At 45.6% G+C, this 19,703-nt stretch overlaps 1 protein-coding gene across 1 annotated transcript; it reads right to left on the minus strand.

The window, feature by feature from the left end:
• Positions 1-2,324: 2,324 nt before the first annotated feature.
• Positions 2,325-8,196, minus strand: HMX1 (H6 family homeobox 1). Its single transcript, XM_042468194.1, has 2 exons — positions 7,660-8,196; positions 2,325-5,368 (listed from the first exon to the last, which is right to left on the minus strand). The coding sequence occupies exons 1-2, from the start codon at positions 7,961-7,963 to the stop codon at positions 4,626-4,628; spliced, it is 1,047 nt and encodes a 348-aa protein (XP_042324128.1). The 5' UTR covers positions 7,964-8,196; the 3' UTR covers positions 2,325-4,625.
• Positions 8,197-19,703: the final 11,507 nt, after the last annotated feature.

Raw genomic sequence — 19,703 nt, forward strand, 5'->3', positions numbered from 1 at the left:
GGACGCGGAGGAAGGGAGAGGAGGGTCAGTTGGAAGCCGACAAACAAGATCCCAAAGATCTGCGGAGAAACTGAACGCACTGAAGTCCTAATGTAAATGAGATCATTAACATTAATGGGTTTTTTAAAATGTTGTAAGCCGCCCTGAGTCCCAGCCTTGGGAGAAGGGCAGGATACTGATGATGAGGAGGAGGATGACCATGAGCATGAGGATAATGATCCTGACTTCTCCGGCATGTGGCTCTTTATGGACTTCCGACGTAGCTGCCGGTCCAAAACGGGGAAGCTGGAGAGCATCTAATCCCATTAAGAGTCCATCACAACGGAGGAATTAATATCCATAATAATATTACCCATGTAAGAAGTGGATTTAGCCATAAAGGGTGTTGTGAGAGGATTTGAATCTCCGCAGGCTGGGATCCGGACCCTCCTCGGTTTTGCAGGGATTTTAGTTCAAAACCAGCAACAAAGCCCTCTTCACGCTGCAACCTCCGTATCTAAATGCCAGTAGACTCGGTGGAAACGTCTAAACTCTAAATGAACATATATAGATAGGATTAGCAGAATGTCTTTAGGGGAGAGATTCAGGCAGTCTGGTAATTTAATTGTTTAATTAGATTAGTTCGGTTTTAATTACTTGTGAAGCAGAGGCATACGGTTAAATTATTATTTTTCCTTCATTCTTTGTTACTCTCAAGGAAACACCGGTACAAATGGAAGTTGAAGTAAACCCTCAAAAGAAAAGATGCAGAAAATCTGTGTTGTATACACTTAACAGTCTTCAGCATCCACAAAACAAATCTGTCAACATCAGACTTGTTGTCAAGAACAGAAGCCATTGGTCCAAAATAGACTGCAGAAATGATCCCGTTTGAGACCGCTTTAACTGCCCCGACTCAGTGCTAGGGAATCTTGGAAACTGTACTTTATTGTGGCACCAGAGCTCTCTGACAGCAGGGAAGGCTAAATGTCTCACAAGTTCCCAGAATTCCCTAGCACTGAGCCAGGGCAGTTAAAGCGGCCTCAAAATGGATTATTTCCGCAGTGTGTTTTGGACCTTTGTCTGGTTCCCCTAAATCCGTGAATTCAAATCACTTTCTTATCAGAACTGCAAAGCGGAGTCACAAGGAGACAATTGTTTTGGTTTAGGCCCTCAGTTTCAGAATGCCCTCCTTTTAAGAAGGAGGCAGGGATTTCCTTTGCCATTTTTTTTTCTGCAGTGGAGCACAGCTCCAAAATAAAGACATTTTTATTCCTCCTAATCGTCATTTTTGTGCTTTTTCCTAATGCGGTTGTGCGCTCTTAGCGTTTTTTGCTGGCTGCGCTGGGTTTTTAAATTATGTATCGCCTTATCCTGAAAATCTGACGATGAAGCACTCTTGGAAGGATTAAAATATTCTAAATAAATCATACCTAAAACCGGAGAAGACCAAACAATAAACGGCGAGGTTGGAATATATGAACAAATGTTTATTGAAATAATCAGAACGCCTTTTTAAAAATAAAATTTTAAAAAAACCCAGCAAGAGACATTTTAAGAAAACCTTTCCCTCTTTACTTGGAGCTGCCAGTTTCCTGCCTTAAAAATATACTTGGGAGGACTGCCCTCCAAGAAACTGCATTTTCTAAGGAGGAGAGGGAGGCTGTGGGTCAGGTGCATCAGGGGAAAGAGCCATTGCTCCTGGGGTGATGCTCCTGTATCATTTACGCCGGAGGGGTTTGGGGGGAAACTTATACTGTGATGGCAAGGAAACTAGTCTTTCCTCTGTGTTCTCCTCGATATGTGTCAATATTGGGATCAATGGGGATGGGAGGAAGGGAGGGATGACTCTCAGTAAAACCAAAGCCTCACAAAGCTCTGCTTTGCTGAGAAGTAAATCCCAACTTGTTCCAAGAGGTTGTGGCTTCCTAACTGTGTAGCCCCAAACCCTCTGCAAATAATGCTCTGAAGGGTCACCCGCTTTTCTCCTCTGAAGGTGCTTTTGTAGAAACAACAGGCCATAGAATCATAGAATCGTACAGTTGGAAAAGACCTCAAGGGCCATCCAGTCCAACCCCATTCTGCCATGCAGGAACTCTCAATCAAAGCATCCCCGACAGATGCCACCCAGCCTCTGTTTAAAGACCTCCAGGGAAGGAGACCATGAGGGAGTGTGATCCACTGTCGAACAGCCCTTACTGTCAGGAAGGTCCTCCTAATGTTGAGGCGGAATCTCTTTTTCTTTAGCTTGCATCCATTGCTCCGGGTCCTGTTCTCTGGAGCAGCAGAAAACAAGCTTGCTTCCTCCTCAATATGACACCCCTTCAAATATTTAAACAATCATATCACCTCTTAACCTTCTCTTCTCCAGGCTAAACATCCCCAGCTCCCTAAGTCGTCCCTCATACGGCGTGGCTTCCAGACCCATCATGATTTCCATGATTTCCACCATCCCAGGGTCACCAGGGAGATGGAAGACTTAGGAGATCCTCCAAAATTTCTGGACAGAGACCATTTCTGGGCCTTCTTGAACAGGTGAGGATGGGGCAGCGGAATCAGATCTACTGTCTTCCTATAAATAATCATTTAAGCCGCGTGATCTTCCAAACACCAAACATCCTGCGTTTTTCTCGGTTTCAAAATCCTCCCCTGACAGTGCCTATTGAAGCAAGTCCCCCTGGGCTTACATAGGACCCACTCCCAGATGAGACTGCGCCCTAAGATTATTTCTATTTCCTGTGTCAAAAGGAAAAGAATTTTAATTTTATTTATTTATTTATTTTGTACAAAAGGAGGAGGCAGTTTCATTTAAGAAATCCAAGACTTTAAATCGATTTAAAGAAATTAATGATGACTGTCGTCTGGAGGAGAGACTCGGGATGTTAACTGAAAATACCAGCCAAGATCCGTTTTATTTGGAGTGTGTTTTAATTGCCATCTCTCCCTGAAGATTAACTTGGATTCTGCAAGTATTAATTCAAGACTTGGAAACCGGGCGAAGCATGTGGTTTAGAGCCAAATATCCTGAGATGTTGGCTTTACACAAAATATCCCCTGTTTAAGTTTTATGGAGGCTATCCCTGCTCCGTTATTAGTGGGCTATTTCATCCTCTAACCAGAAATGGTTAGTTTGTTCCACATATAAATTAGATATTTTAAAAATAGCAGGCTCTTTTTAAGAAGCGCCGAAGAGTCATCCTACCAAAAACCAATAAGTCAGTGTTAACAGGGGCTGCACCCACACTGCAGCAATAATCCGGTTTGACACCGCTGTAACGGGCACAGCTCCAAATACACTACATTTCCCAGAATTCCAGAGCATAGAACCGTGCCGTTACAGCGGTGTCAAACCGGATTATTGCTGCAGTGTGGATGCAGCCAGGCTAAATTGCATTTGAGGGTACCACACCATTACGATCAAAGGCTCTCATCCAAAAGTTACTTTCTTTGCCCCTCCTCCATTAGACTTGTAGGACAAACTGCCGGACGTTAGGCTTAAATTCTGTGACTTGGTGTTATTATTATTATTAATAATAATAATATTACTGAAATGTTAAGGTAGGGAAAGAAGTTTGTTAAAGAAACATAGCTTAAGCATGCATAATACTTCATATAATATCGCGTTACAGTCGCTAAAAGACACCAACTGCAGTTTTGACTCTGAAATGTTTGGAACTTGATATACATCATTCCAGCTTTCCATAGGAAACAGAAAGTGAGCGCGTTTCTGACTCGGAGAAAAATCAAAACCATTGGCCCATATAACCAATCTTCATCGAGTATTTTTTAACAGAACGAAGCAACAATAAGATACTCTAAAAGGGGGAAGGGGTCTCGGAGAAACGGGTGAAGAACGCAAGCCGTCCTCTAGCGTTATTCAAATGGTTTTGCACCATAAAGTTGACACGGAATGAATAATTACACTTGGTGCTTTCTCTGGGTTGCCTTCTTTCAAAGAGATCCTCAGCCCGAAGCGTGGAAGAGAGGAACAAACCGGGACCGGGGTTTTTAAACAGAACATTCCGCAACAACGGGATGAACCCGGAGTTCTTTCCTTTCACTGGAAGCAGCTTAATTATCAATCATTATTTTTCCAGACTGGACAAGAAACCTCTTTAGGAGGCGATCGGTGCAGTTTTGTTGAAAGAAGTTTTGTTGGAAGGGGGGGGGAATCAAAACAGAATTTCGAAACCGCTTTTGAGACCCTTTTCTAGAAACGAACGGGGGGGGGGTGGAAAACATACACTCTCTCGTCCAAGACCCTCGTATTTCTAAATGTTCCTGGTGCTCCTCCCGAGACGAAAAGGCCAGATCGATCCGAGGAGGAACCGGGAGCAGGAAGCCCTGGTTTTTGCGGCCAGCAAAGTCAACCTCTTACATTCTTGCTTAAGGAATGGAAGGCGGCCTCGGCGGTGCGGGCAGAGAAAGGGGCTTTAGCCGAAGGAGCGGTCCCTCTTTAGGCCTGGTGTTTCTCCCCGGAACCGGGAAGATCTTTTGGCTTTGGGTCCCGGTCCAGAAACGGATCGCGCCTGGGAAGCCCTCTATTGCACCGTGAAGACACGTTTCCCCACCGAAAAAACGAGCAAACACCCAATCCAGCAGGTCCTCGACGGCGCAGAAGACAGGAGAAGGGGAGTGACTCCGAATCAGACGAGTCCTGTCACTTGCGACCTCAGGAAAGGCACCGAGGCCGGCGGGAAGGCGGAGATCGGGTAGGCCGGGATGCCTCCGCTTCCTCCGCCGCCGCCCCCGGCTCCGTTGCCGCCGGAGACGGGAGATCGCGGGTGGTGCGGCGGGGGCGGCGGGATCGGGAAGCAGCCCAGGGCCCCGGCGGCCAAGGAGTTCTCGTGGTAGAGGATGGGGACGCGGACTATCCTTTGGGCGGCGTGCGGGAGGCTGGCTGCTTCCAAGTCGGCCGCCAGCTGCCGCTTCCATTTGTTGCGCCGGTTCTGGAACCAGATCTTGACCTGGGTCTCGGTCAGGTGGAGGGAGGCGGCCAGGCCGGCTCTTTCGGAGCTGCTCAGGTAGCGCTTCACGTCGAAGGTGGACTCCAGCTGGAAGACCTGGCTCCGCGAGAAGACCGTCCGCGTCTTCTTCTTCCGACCCCCGGCGGAGGCCGAGGAAGAAGAGGCCGACGAAGAAGAAGAGGCGTCGGGGGCCCGCGCCTCGCCTGAGTCCGACTCCTCCACCGGGTCCTCCTCCGGGCCCTCGCCCCCCAAGGCCGCCTCTGCCTCTCGCGGACCCGAGGGGCTCGACTCAGACCCCCATCGCTCGCCCCCGACCACGCCGATCCCTCCCTCCGACGCCGAGGGTCCGGCTCTTGCCGACGCTGAGGGCTTCTTCTCCCGAGCAGCCTCCTCCGAAGCCTCCGGCGAGTCTCTGTCGCTGGCTGAAGGGGAGAAAGGGAGAAGAAGCGGGACTTATGGCGGTGCAAAATATAATAGAATAGAATATATAAATATTATATATATTTCTTCCTCGTCTATGCCGCTGCATTTATATGGTCCCCTGAGGATTTGCAAAGGAACCTCGATGGAACTCTCACTTTTTATTTTGATGTTTTACAAACATCACCCCCTTCCCTTCACTTTACACACAAACACCCATCTTTCCTTGCTCCTTTTGGCTGCTATATTTAAATGGTCCCTTTAGGATCTGCCTTTGCAAATGAGGGGACCCCCACTCTGCCTTTTTATTCTTCCGTTTTACAAACTTCCCTTCCACCACCAGCCTTCCCCCAAATCTTTCCTTGCCCCCTTTTTGCTGCTACATTTAATAGTGCCTTTAGGATCTGCGCTGGCAAATGATGGGGCCCCCTGCTCTGTCTTTTTATTCTTCTATTTTACAAACTTCCCTGCCACTACCAGCCTTCCTTCAAATCCTCCCTTCCTCCTTTTTGCTGCTAGATTTAAACGGTCCCTTCAGGATCTGCGCTGGCAAATGAACCTCGCTAGTGCTTGCCAGGGCCATTGGGATCCTGGGTACCCACTGCCCCTTTTTTCATACAGTATTTTATTTATAACATTTATGGCATACAAATAAAACATAGCTAATGATATGCCTCTTCTGCTCCTCCTGGAGACCCTTAAGGGCCAAGAGCCGAAGGCCTTTGCCTCCCTGAGCGGAAATCCTAAGCAAACACAAGTAAGCCTTACTTAAAAGCAGCCTCTGAAACCGAGGCGCCTTAATCCAAAGTAAAGTGGGTTACAATGCCAAGGTCACGAAAAACCTTGGCCTCCGGTGGGAGTTAAAAGACAGAAAGTGGAGCAGACGGCAGAACCAGAAGCGCACTAAAATAGATTGTGGTGTTTTGTTTTGTTTTTAAGTCTTTAAAAAAGCCATAAAAGATGCATGGCAATATGGTGGCCTTGGCACAGTCCAAATCTCGAACTCCTTCTCTCTTGAGGTCTGGATCTCTCCTTCTGAATCAAAACAATGCTGTTTCAATCGAACAACAACAACCAAGTCTCTCGTTACAACTTCGTTAAACCCCAGTTTCTGGATTTAAGCAGAGAAATCCCTTCCCATTCGCAGAACCCGCGATGGCTCCAAATGGATCCTAAACAAGATGAAAGTCGAAGGCTTTCATGGCTGGCATCCATCGTTTTTTGTGGGTTTTTCGGGCTCTGTGCGAAACGTCGGGAATAAACTCTTCTAGAACAAGGCCACAGAGCCCGAAAACCCCACAAAAAACGATGGATCCTAAACCCTTTGACCCAAACTCCAGTGGCTAGTCTCGCCGAAAAGAGATCCTTGGATTCAATGTGATTTAGAGAAGTGTTTATTTACAATCCAGCAACTAATTCAGTGGATCAACTCCGTAGCGAGGGCTTGCCATTGGATTGAGGCCTTTCTTTTGGGGTCTGCTTCTTTCTAGGCATAGAAATGTTCTTCAGACCCAAGCGCTGGCTGAGGTCTAAGACTCGCCGGGAATTCAAGCAAAGGAATGGCTCTGATGAATTTGAGCTGCTCCCCGGTTGATCTAAACTTAAGAAGCCGTGCAGGGGCTCAACATTTGACTGGCAAACAAACACTTTAACATGAAGTCGAAGGCTTTCATGGCCGGCACCCATAGTTTTTTGTGGGGTTTTCGGGCTCTGTGGCCAGCAGAGTTTATTCCTAACCTCTGGCCAGCATCTGTTTCTCTGAAGATGACAGCCACAGATATAAAACGTTAGGAATGAACTCTTCTAGAACATGGCCATAGAGCCCAAAACCTCACAAAAATCACTTGATTTCCTCCCCCGTCGCAGGAGATCTTAATTTTGCCTTGGGACCAAATCCAGCTGGATGTGAAAACTCGACGGCTGGAAGGAAGGGGCTGTGAGAGGCGCAGATGCCAGACGAATAGGTGTCTCTCTCTTCCTTATGAAGAGGCACTAAATGCAATGTTTAGGAGCCTCCGGCCGCTGCAATGCCGAGCCGATCGTGGATTTGTGGCGTCTGCTTGGAAAACCACAACCCCAAAAAGCCCTGGGGAAACCAGGTGCGAAAGATGCCTCCAAATAACCCGGTATGGCCCCTCTTTTTGTCTGGCTCAAGGCTATGTAATTCTGGCAGCTGGAGTTTGTTGTGGGGTCCAGCTCCGCTCTGTTAAAGCGGGGCTAAACCGGGTTATTTCATCCTGTGTGGATGCAGCCTTAGGTTTGGAGGCATCGATCCCCGACGGCCGGGACTTACTTTCGGGGCTGGCGCAGCCGATGAAGGCCACCTGGGCCCTTCGGTACCAGTCGAGGGCGCTCTCCCGGAGCGGGTAGGCGTGCAGCCCCAGGCCGAAGCGGGAGACTTGGCAAGGGCAGCAGGGCAGCGAACAATGGCTGCCGGGGAAGCCTCCGCCGTGCGAGCGCCTGGCTTTGTGCTCTTCTTCTTCGGCTCCACTGCCGTCCGGCTTCTTCTGCTCTTTGGCTTTGGCTCCCAGCAGATTAGCGATGAAGAAGGAGGAGACCCGGGCCGAGGCGCTTTCCGTGGCTTCGTCCGGCATCATCGGAGGGAGGCGAGGGCTCTTGTGGCGGCTGTGGCTGCTGCTGCTGCTCCCGGTCCTCCTCCTCCTCCTCTTCCTTGCAAAGGCAGCCTCCCTCCCCAGGGAAGAAGGGAAGGGAAGGGCCCCTTTTAGGAGGCGATCACTCCCGACCTGCAAGGGCAGCACCGAGGAAGCCCCCCATCGCAAGGGAGTCCGGGGCTGGGATGGGACCGGGCGCCCCTCGCCAGCTTTTTTTGTTTTTGTTAATGTAGGTCAATTGGGGAGCAAATCACTGCGCAGAAAGCGAGACTCTCTGGCCGCCACTCCTGGAGGAAGGAAGGGGGGGGGAGAAAGGAGGGAGATCGGGACGCCCATTGGTCAGCCCGGATCCAGAGGACAGGCGGAACGGCCAATCAGAGGCTTGCCCTGGGAGGATGCGGATGACAAGAAGCTCAGAGGAGGAGATGGAGGAGGAGGTGCATTCCTTCCAGCTCCCCCCCCCCCCCCCAGTCCTTCCCCTCCCTGTTGACATTCCTTCCTTGCACCTCTTGGGTCCCCCGCCCGGATTCCTTGCAAGGCCGCCTCTGGGTCTCCGACGTGCCCTGAAACTCCACCTAAGAGAGCACCCCCGACTTCCATGGACAGCGAAAGGGTCCTGGCGCCGCTTTGGACGCCTCTGGTCCGCGACCCAAGCCCCCTCTTGCTGCCTCTGCCCTTCCCGGGGATGTGAAGGGTAGGATGGCAGGTCAAGGGTCCCGATGCCTCCAAGGGCCTCCATCGCCGGCCAGGAGCGCCCTCCGGGCTCTGATCTGAGGCCACAGAACTGGGATTTTCGGACACCAGTCTTCAGCAGTCCAGTCCGACGGGAAGGCACAGATTTGGGCTGCCGAGTGGGTGGAAGGGCCGGGAGATCCCCTGGCTCCGGATCTGGGGGCCTGCCCTGTCGGGGAGGAGGACGCTTTGATTCTCTCCTTCCTTCTTGATGGAGCCAGAGCAGGAACTTCGATTGACTGCAAAAACGTGAAGCCTCGGGGATCACACCGCATTCCCCCCATTGTCGGGAAGGGAACTAAAGCAGAGTTCTGTGTCGGGTCGTGAAGCCCTAAAGATTTCCTGGCTGGCCCCTTGCTTCGCAGCTGCCTCGGCCTGGAGGGAGACTGGCTTTCCTTCCATCCCTTCGATCCCGAACCAGCCAAGTCTTCGTTGCTGCGGCCAATGACCTCCCTTTAAGGCAGACAGGTGGAAGGAACCATGTCCAGCGGGAGCCTGCAAGACTACAACTTCCATCACCCTTGACCTTTGCTCAAATTGGTTGGGGCAGGTAGGAGTCTTTGGGGAAGGGGCACAGATTTCCCCTTCAGGCTTTGGAGCAGTTTTCACTCACTTTAGTTAAAGTCCCTGGAGAACATCCCATTCTTCTGGTTATTAGGGAAGCAGGAGGGCTCCTGGAAGGGAGCTGCAACGAAGGGAGTAATCCTTAGAATCATAGAATCGTAGAGTTGGAAGAGACCACAAGGGCCATCCAGTCCAACCCCATTCTGCCATGCAGGAACTCTCAATCAAAGCATCCCCATTGACAGGTGGCCATCCAGCCTCTGCTTAAAGACCTCCAAGGAGGGAGACTCCACCACTCTCCCAGAAGTGTCTTCCACTCTGGAAGCTTTCCTTTGTCCTCTTACTAGCCAGAGTGTGTGCTGTGTGCCATGGAGTCCTTTTCGACTTATGATGGCAAACTCATCCTGGGGTTTTCTTGGCAAGATTTGTTCAGAGGAGGTTTGCTATTCTTTTCCACCTGAGGCTGAGAGCATGTCACTTGCCCAAGGTGGGTATCATGACTGAGGCCCACTTAATTCAGTGGGATTTGCTTTAGGGGGAAAAACTGTATTAAATGGGGTTGTGGAATTGCTGCTTGCCAAAGTGTATTTAGGCTTGCAAATCCCTCCTGCCTTCCCAGGTCACACAATATATGTACCCAACTCCTTTCCAGGCAAGCATTCTCTGAAGATGCCAGCCACAGATGATGGAGAAACGGCAGGAAGAAACAGGAAGATGGTTCCATAGACCTAAAAAACCCACAACCCCCCCCCCCATGTATTTAGGCTCATAGTCCAGAGGTTGGCTCCTTCCCCTCCAGGGATGGCTGGAGCGGAGTCCTCTCATGTGTCCTCTTTCAGATCTTTATAATCCGATGGCCCTCCTGCGCCAGGGACCGGGACAAACGGGACACAGTCTTAAACTGAGCTGCCCCCTGAAACTGAACCCCATTTTCCATCCTTCGGGAAAGAGGCAGAAACGGGTAAAATACCACGCTTTTTACTACAAAGAATAAACAAGAGTAGGCGCCAGACGAAATGAAACAGGGAATAGGAGAGCACAACCAGCCGCACAAAACCTATCTATATTATTATTGTTGTTGTGTTGTTATTGTTATGCTTTTTTTATAGCGCGGTTTAAGGCCCTCTCTTCTGATCAGCAGCTCTGTTGAAATGCGGTCGTAAACGAGTTTTCCTGCTAGGAGGGCTGCTTTCACTGGATTGAAGAGGGGATATTATTATTATTTTATTATTATTATTATTATTATTATTTTATTATTATTATTATTATTATTATTATTATTATATTATGCATGACAAATATATCTTTAAGCATCTCCCGGGCTGCTGGAGGCCTTTCTTCCCGCTGAAGGCAGGCTGGGCTTTGTTTCCCTGCCTTCTGTGGCATGTCTTTGCAAGTGTGGAGTCTCTGCTCCAATAATGTCCTCCAAGGGGACAAATGTCCTCCATGTATTAACCATACTTTTAAAAACAAATAAAGACCTTCTTTGGGAGCTAATGCTTCGACTGTTTCTTCCTAGCTGCGGCGGGAGTTGGCCTGGATGGCCCTGAGGTCTCTCCCATTCAAGAAATCTCTTGGCGCCCTCAGGATCCTCCATCGTCCCCCAACTCCCAGGTGAACTCTTCCCTTGACTGCTGGGGAAAGGAGCGAGTCCGGGCCCTCTGTCCTAAGGAATACCGGACTTATCCTGCTTCATTTAAGGCCCAAAGACTGAGGCACCGGGAAGCCAGAAACCCAGGGGTCATAGCAAGACCCGGCTTGGCCTCCTCTGATGCAAGCATCCAGGCAGAGTGGTCCTTCAGAGTTGAGGAAGAGCAAGAAGTTCTCTTCATGGCTGAGGTGCTGATGGGTCCAGCCCAATAACAGACGAATGGGGCCTTTGGCCGCCTGGAATCGACCTCCACTCATGGCGGACCTTGTGAATCAGACATCTCCAAGAGCCCCTGTCCTCCACCGCTCTGCCTGTGCGGCCTCCCTAATCGGTCCATTTGGTGTGGGGCTTCTTTCTTTTTCCTTCCTTCCTTCTTTTTCTTTGCCTTTTAACCTTCCCTGGCACCAGTTCTTTTCTAATGAGTCTTCTCATGAGGTGCTCAAAGCAGGACAGCCTCACTTCACACCTCGGAGTCTACCTGAACTGCCATGGCTTCAGCCAGTGGAATAATCTGGGGAGGCACTAGAAACCCCGTCATGTAGGGAGGAGTGTGGTTGGACTGGGACCCTGGGAAGCCTGGGAGACCCTCGGGGGGGGGAACCTGGGACAAGTCACAATATCACTTGGGAGGCGCTGCAGACACCCCTTGAAGTCCAAGGCCCTTGATTATGGTAGTCGCTGAGCCCCCCTTCTACCACTCAAGTGGGATAGAGGGGCTCCTACTCCGCTCTTCCCGCCAAAACCAAATGTTGTCCCAAGCTCTTGTCAGAGTCCAGTTCCTCCTTTGGAAGACGGTCAAGAGGCCCCAGGAGCTGGACTTCCAGGCCTGTGGAGAAATAACCTGGTTTGGCCACCCTTTGACTGCCCTGACTCACGGCTATGGAATTCTGGGGTTGGAGCCAGTCTCCTCGCCTGGCCTCGCTTTTCCTATTAATTCAGCTTAATTTTTGCCCCCCTCCTCCTGTCGGCCTTCCTCTTGAGCCCTGGCTCGCCTCAGCCTCCTGAGGGTCGAGCAGGCTGCCCACCTAAGAGCTCCTTCCCACTTGGAGGTTAATTCGGTTCCTGGACTCCCCTTTGCTCCATTGCAACCAGCCTCCGGACCGGAGGAAAGGAGGCGGGATTCAAAGTAGAGGGCATTCCCAAACAAAAGCCACCAAACACATATCAAGGAAGTTGCTGCTTGCTTGGGGATACACAAAATGGAGGCCTTGTGAAGGTTGAAATGTGTGTAAGAAAAGGAGGACCACTCTGGGAGGAGCCCAGCTGCCCCTCTGAGGGCTCCCTTGTCCTCCACTTTGGGAGGGGGCTCAGGGGGGGCGGGACCAAGGCTCCTTAGCCAATGGGCTTCTCCTTCCTTGGCTGGCGGCGCGGGGGCTTTAGCTGGCCGCCAAACTGCCCCCCCACCTCCTGAAAGGGAGAAAGGGGCCTTGGTTGGGAACGGCCGGACCTCTGCCAAAGCCCTCTTGGAGGGATGGACTACAACTCCCTAGTCCCCCGCCACACAGCTGAAGGGCGATAGGTTGAGGAAGGCGGGCTGCAATAGTTTCCCTTCAAGAATTGGATTGTGGGACCGTGGGGGCAACCGTGGGGGTCCACTGCCATAGAGGAACAGCAACGTTTAAGCAGCCACAGTATTGCTTTTTGTGGGTCTTCGGCTGGGTGCCATGTTCTGGGAGAGTTTTATTCCTGAGGTTTCGCCAGCACTTTCTCTGAAGTGCCAGCCACGAATGCTGGCGAAACTCTTGCAGAACATGGCCAATAGCCCCCCCCCACAACCCCCCACAAAAGCTATGGTACAAGCCTCACACGCCCTTCCACTTCACAGCCCATATTATTATTATATTACTATCCTTTGACTACACAGGCCCACATATATTATACTATCCTTCCACTTCACAAGCCATATTATTATTAATTAATATCCTTTGACTACACAGGCCACCTTATTAGATTACTATCCTTCCATTCACAAGCCCTATTATTATTACTATCCATTTATTATTATCACTCTCTTCCACTTCACAAGCCCATATTATTATTATTACTATCTTTATTATTATTATTATATTATTACTATCCTTCACTTCACAAGCCCATATATTATTACTTCCTCATTATTATTATTATTACTATTCTTCTCCACTCACAGCCATATTATTTATTTATTATCTTATTACTATATTTCTTCCACTTCCAACCCAATATTATTACTATCCTTATTATTATATTACTATTCTTCACTTACAAGCCCATATTATTATTATCTATCTTCATTATTCTTATTATTACTATTCGCCACTTCACAAGCCCATATTATATTTACTATCTTCATTATTATTATTATACTATCCTTCCACTTCACAAGCCCATATAATTATTATTACTATCCTCGACTACACAGGCCCACATTATTATTATATTACTACTATCCATTATATTATTTTATTATTTTATTATTGCTCTCCTTCGACTTCACAGGGCCCTATTATTATTGCTATCCTCCTCTCCTCCTCCCGCTTTGCCTCCAAAATGGGACTCAAGCGGCTCTCAGTTGAAACCACAAAAAGTGAAAAATTAAAAGAGGATCAGACTTTTACAGTCTTAAAACAACCACGCAACAAAAGATTAAAAGGAGTTGGAAAGACATTTCTCTCAGGATTTCGTGGTGGGAGCCCATTCTCTCTATTCAGAACGGTTTGTGGCAAATTTGGCTGCGTCCAACCGGAGAATCCACCCGGTTTGCTCCGCTCTGGGACCACACAACTCCAGCTCCCCGTTCCATAGCCTTGAGCCGAAAAGAGTTAAAGCGGTGCCAAACCCCCATTATGGATTAATTATGGGAATTATTATGGGAAACATCAGGGGGAAAAGGCTTTCTGGAAAACCAGCTCGGTTATAGAATAGTTTATTTAAACTGATGGCTAAGCAAGGCATTCACCTATTTACTGCCCCAAATCAAGTTTTAAAAACTATGTAGAAGAAGAGATTCATGGAAAACTACACTACATTATCAGACCACGATAATTTTCTGGGCTTGGTCTCCTTTTCTGAGTGCTTTTTATGGAAATGAATTTATTATGCACAATGGAGAACTAGTGGAGACAAAGTAATCCCCCCCCCCAGTTTTATCAATGTTGAGGTTCTCTTCTGTTTTTTATTTATCTTATTTTGTTTTGTTTTGTCATGTTGTTTGTCCGTTTTAGCTTGTTGGTTTTAATTCTCTATTAGATTTATACCTTTTTAAGGGGGGGGTACCAGAGATTTGATATGTTTGCATTTTTAACTTGTTAGCCGCCCTGATTGTTCTCAGAGGGATACAAATATATTTATTTTATTATTATTATTATTATTTATTATTTTATTATTATTATCCATTCCTTACATTAGCAAGACAAAGAACTTGTCATAGTTAGGTGTTCCTTACAATTCAGGACCTTTTAGTTGCATTTTTCAGAAAGTAATTATATTCTTGATATAAGAACTTTTAATGTATTAAATATAAATATTAACCTGGGGGAGAGTTAAATGAATGTATGTTTTATTATTATTTGTGTTTATTTTAATGTTGTTCTTTTTGGAATACTCTTTTAAACTATTCAATAAAATTAAAAAAATTAAATAAAAAATATATTAAAATGCCAAAAATATAAGTTTCCCCCCTAAAGTAGCAAAAACTATTTTTATCTGCAAAGGAGGGATTAATATTGCATTATTGTAATTTTTAATTTTTTCTGATATTTTATTCTTTCATTGTTGTACTCTGCCTTGAATCCCCTGGGAAAAGGTGGAATAAATTATTATTATTATTTTATTATTATTATTATTATTATTATTTCCTATTTGAAGAAATAAAAAAAAGATAGACAGATAGAAAAGAAAATGCAGATGTTGAATGGATATTATTGTGTTTTGTTTTGTTAATGTTGTTTTTGTCTTGTTTTAACACTTAATAAACTTTATTTTAAAAAAAAGAAAAGAATAAATGGATTTAAATTTTCCAGAAATTTTACATTTCTGTTTAGTTCAGTACAGTACTATAACTTCATTGTGTTTTATCTATTTACTATTGTAAACCGCCTTGATCTTTTTGGAAAGGTGGTATATAAATTTATTATAGTATTATTATTACTGTTATGAAAAGTCACTGTATTTATTTGCACCCATACATGATTTAATTATTTTGTCACCCCCTTTATTATTTTATTTCATTTTTCTTTGAGTCTGCTGCTTTCAAAACCTCACCTATATTCATAAATAAGTGTGTCTGGTATCCATTAGGATAACACTTTGTAGATCTGACGAACTCTGTCCACAAAAGTTTATGCCATAATACATTGAACCATAAGTAGTCTTTAAATGCAACAAGGCAATCACAGTGTTTGTAAGCTCTGTTTATAAACTCTTTTTCTCTTGGTCTTTGTTGCTTTAGTACCAAGTGTGAGCACCCCCAAAAGGCAGTAGCCATTTAAGGACCCAAAATAAAAGATGGAGGAAAAGGAAAAGAAAAGGAAAAATCCCACCATCCTTCAGCTTACAATCTTTTCTGGTTTGTGACTTCACTACCTATGTCCTTTAAGACTAGCAATATCTGTCATTCTCCTTGGCTTAAAAAGCCAATATGATCCTGGCTGCATCAATATGATTTAGTTTCTAGATCCAGGGTGTAATTCCTGGCATTCTGCTTTGGTCATCTGGAAAACTGTGTCCAGTTCTGGGCACCACAAGTCAAGAGGGATATTGACAAGCTGCAGCATGACCAAAATGGTGAAAGGTCTGGAAACCATGCCCTAGGAACGACTTAGGGAGCTGGGTATGTTTAGCCTGGAGAAGAGAAGGTTAAGAGGTGATATGATAGCTCTGTATAAGTATTTGAAGGGGTATCATACTGAGGAGGGAGCAAGCTTGTTTTCTGCTGCTCCAGAGACTAGGACCAGGAACAATGGATTCAATCTACAGGAAAAGAGATTCCACCTCAACATTAGGAGGAACCTCCTGACAGTAAGAACTGTACAGTAGTGGAATATGCTGCCTCAGAGTATAGTGGAGTCTCCTTCTTTGGGGGATTTTAAACAGAGGGCTGGATGGCCATCTGTCTGAGAAGCTTTGATTATATCAAATCAAAGGGGTTGGATTGGATGATCCTTGTGGTCTCTTCCAGTTCTATAATTCTGTGACATTTCTGAGGGAGGCTTTACGAAGACCTCAGGTTCATTTGAGAGATGGCAATTAGTCCAAGCTCAGCCACTGAGCTTCATTGCTGAGTAAGGACTTGAACCTGGGAATCCCCCCAGACCTCAACTGACACTCTAACCAGTGTCCAACCATCATGCTGGATCAGTTTAGGCTGGGGGCCTGGGAGACAGAAATGAATGGTAGCCTGAGAGGGCCAGAGGGTAAAGAGCTTTAAAGGTAATAGACACAACCAGTACATAACATGGGGAATGTGGGGTGTATAGTCTGCACCTTAGGAGGTTGTGTGACACCACTGCTCCTCAGTTATCTGCATTATGGCAGAAACTACCTGCGACATTGGCTTGCTTCTGTTCGAAATGCTGTAAGAGATGGGGCGAGTGGAGTGAGGATCAGTGAAAGAAGAAAGGAGAGGACACAGCTTTTTTTTTTAAAATTAAATGTCAAATTTCAGTTTTTTTAAAAAAATACTTTTTAAAAAATATTTTTATCCCTTTATAATTTTCTGTAAAAACATCCCATTTTACCAAATTTTTGCTTTAACCACATGAAACTATGCAGATGTAAATACACTTAGGTTGTTAATGTGATAATGTAATTTAAAGGTATAATTCTAATTTTGCTAGGTTTTTTTATGTCACAATTAATTAATTAATTAATTAATCAGCATTAGAGTCAACAATAAATGAGAATTATGATTTATGAGTAACATTAGTAAAAAAAAACATGACTAAGGAATCGCTATGGTGTGGTATGGGAGGAAGAGGTCAATGAAATGGGGGTGACACCATGGTTTATGGCACTGGGTGACACCAACCCTAGTGACACCATTGGACCCAATCCATCAAACGTTAACAACAATAAAATCCTGTTGAAATCAACAGGGCTTAACATTAGTCCTGATTTGTATTCTGCTATTTTCAACAGGATTTAGTAATAACTAAATAGTATCACGTAGCCAGCAAATCTGGAAATTATTAGCTCCAATATGACATCTGTTTGCTGTAAAGTAGCCTCTACCTTCCAACTTTCAGCTGTGGCCCTGATAAAAAAAATAGCACCTAGTGATCTTTTTCATGATGCTCAGCTTATGAGCTATAACAGTGATGGCACAGAGCTATAAGGAAAAATGGCCCAATTCTGCAGGCCTTATGTGGAGTGAGTGGCCAATGGCTGTATGTATCAGAGTTGCATCCATTTACGGAACAGAAGTATTTTGTTTCAACTAATATACTGTATTAATGGATAAATACTCTAATAACAATGTAATGAAGAAGCTCAGACATGTAATGCGTAATAGCTATGGTTAGCATGGTAGCGTTTAATGCACAAAGCAATTACTCAGTGTGACTGTTTTGTCTTGCATGCTGTTTAACATCTACCAGTATGTCACCAGTGTGCTGATGACACCCAGCTCTCTCCTTCTCATCCAATTCCAAGGTACTCTGTAATGAACCAATATCTGCTGTCAGTAATGGGCTGGATGAGGGAAAACAAATTGAAACTTAATACAGACAAGACAAAGGAGCTTCTGGTCAGTCATTAGGCAGATCAGGGAATAGGGACTTTGTGATGGACAGGGTTACACTCCTCTTGAAATCTCAGATTCACATTTTGGGTGTGCTCCTGGACTCAACTCTGAGCCTGGATGTCCAGTTTCCAGCAATGGCCAGGAGTGCATCTGCACAGCTAAAACTAGTGTGATAGCTGTGCCCATTCCTTGAGACATCAAATCTTACTATGGTGACACATAACTTGCTGACATCACATTTGGACTACTGTAACACAGTGTACATGGGGCTGCCTTTGTAAACTGGAAACTTCAGCAGGTTCAAAATGTGGCATCCACAATGCTGACTGGGGCCAGTTATAGGGAGCATATAACTCCTTTGGTGAAGCAGCTACATTGCCTACCGGTCTGTTTCAGGGTACAATTTAAAGTGTTGACCATGACCTATAAAGTCCAATATGGCTTAGGTCCAGACTATCTGAAAGACCATGTCTTCCCATACAAACCTGCAAGAATTCTACGATCTTCAGGGCAATGCTTTCTCTCTATCCTGCCATCATCACAGACTCACTTGGTGAGCTTTCTCAGTGGCTGCTCCCACCCTCTGGAACTCCTCTCTGTGGACTAGATTGCAAATACAGTAAAAACCTTTTCATTTGTCAGCAAGCTTTCTATATTTGTTAATGGAGTGTGTGTTTTATTTTTATTTTTTTAACTTTTGTATGTTTAAAATAATTTTATATTGTTTTAATTATGACTTTTAAAATTATTTTTAAAATTGCATTGTAAATTTTGATTGATTTCCTTCCAGAATATTAGATGGATAGCTAGATCATATAATCATAGAGTTCGAAGAGACCTCAAGGACCATCCAGTTCACCCCCTGCCATGCAGAAACTCAAAATCAAAGCATCCCTGGCAGATGGCCTCTGTATAAAAACCTCCAAAGAAGGAGATTCCATCATACACAATGACACAAGGACTGATGGGCTCCATCAGTTCAAAAAAGTACCTCCAAAATTCCTCTCTCCCTCCTACTCCTTTTTTACAGTGTGATGTACTTGCTTATCTGGCTTATATTTAAATGAATGCTAGAGAAGACCTTTAGGAGATGTAATGTTTGAATTGGAGAGATAGTATGATGGGTACGATGTAGTGAAAATATAAAATTCATTGATATCACTAGTTAGCCCACTAGCCTTTTATACAGAGAGGGGATTCTGCCCAGATTCAAAATTTGCCCATAACAAGGCCTGGTAACAAGAACAGCTGCCCCTTTCCCCTTCACTTTCTTCCTGATTTGTCCCTTCCACACTGCATGAACAAGAGGAAGTTCCTGTTTCTCTCCCTATCCCTCCTCCTTCCCCTAAATTGTTTTGAGAATCCTAGAATTCAGCCAAAAGACCAGATCAAAGCTTGTTCCTACAAAGGACAGTCTTGTGAGATTAAATTCCAAACCAATATGAAGTCGAAGGCTTTCATGGCCGGCATCCATAATTTTTTGTGGGTTTTTCAGGCTATGTGGCCATGTTCTAGAAGAGTTTCTTCCTGCTTTTGAAGATTTGAAAATACCAGCCACAGATGCTGGTGAAACATCAGGAAGAAACTCTTCTAGAACATGGCCACATAGCCTGAAAAACCCACAAAAAACTATGCAAGCCAATACTTGATCCAAGGCAATAACGTGATACTTAGCCCTCCCATGATGGATATACAGCATTCTAAATATATACTGTATTATCTTAATAATGTTCATTGCATATGGGGAAGCAGGCTCAAGTCTATGACAGTTCATGCTACCGGCTTCTTTCTTTCAGTTCAAAGGTGATACAAGTTCCCTTTGTATACTGATTTTCAAACTAGCATGACTATCTCTTTGAATTCTTTATAAAGTGAGCTTTGACTGCAGATTCCAAAGAATATTCAGAGGGGAGTACCATTGCCCTTGATCATATTTTTTCTTGCAGGATTTTTTGTTTACAGTTTGTTCCTGCTGAAGTCAATGTAATCCTTCTCTAACCCCTTTGCCCTACATATGGGTACCAATGGGCATGTTTACTGTCAGTACAGGGCAGATG

Source organism: Sceloporus undulatus, chromosome 5, assembly GCF_019175285.1.
Source record: "Sceloporus undulatus isolate JIND9_A2432 ecotype Alabama chromosome 5, SceUnd_v1.1, whole genome shotgun sequence".
Taxonomy (NCBI): Eukaryota; Metazoa; Chordata; class Lepidosauria; order Squamata; family Phrynosomatidae; genus Sceloporus; species Sceloporus undulatus.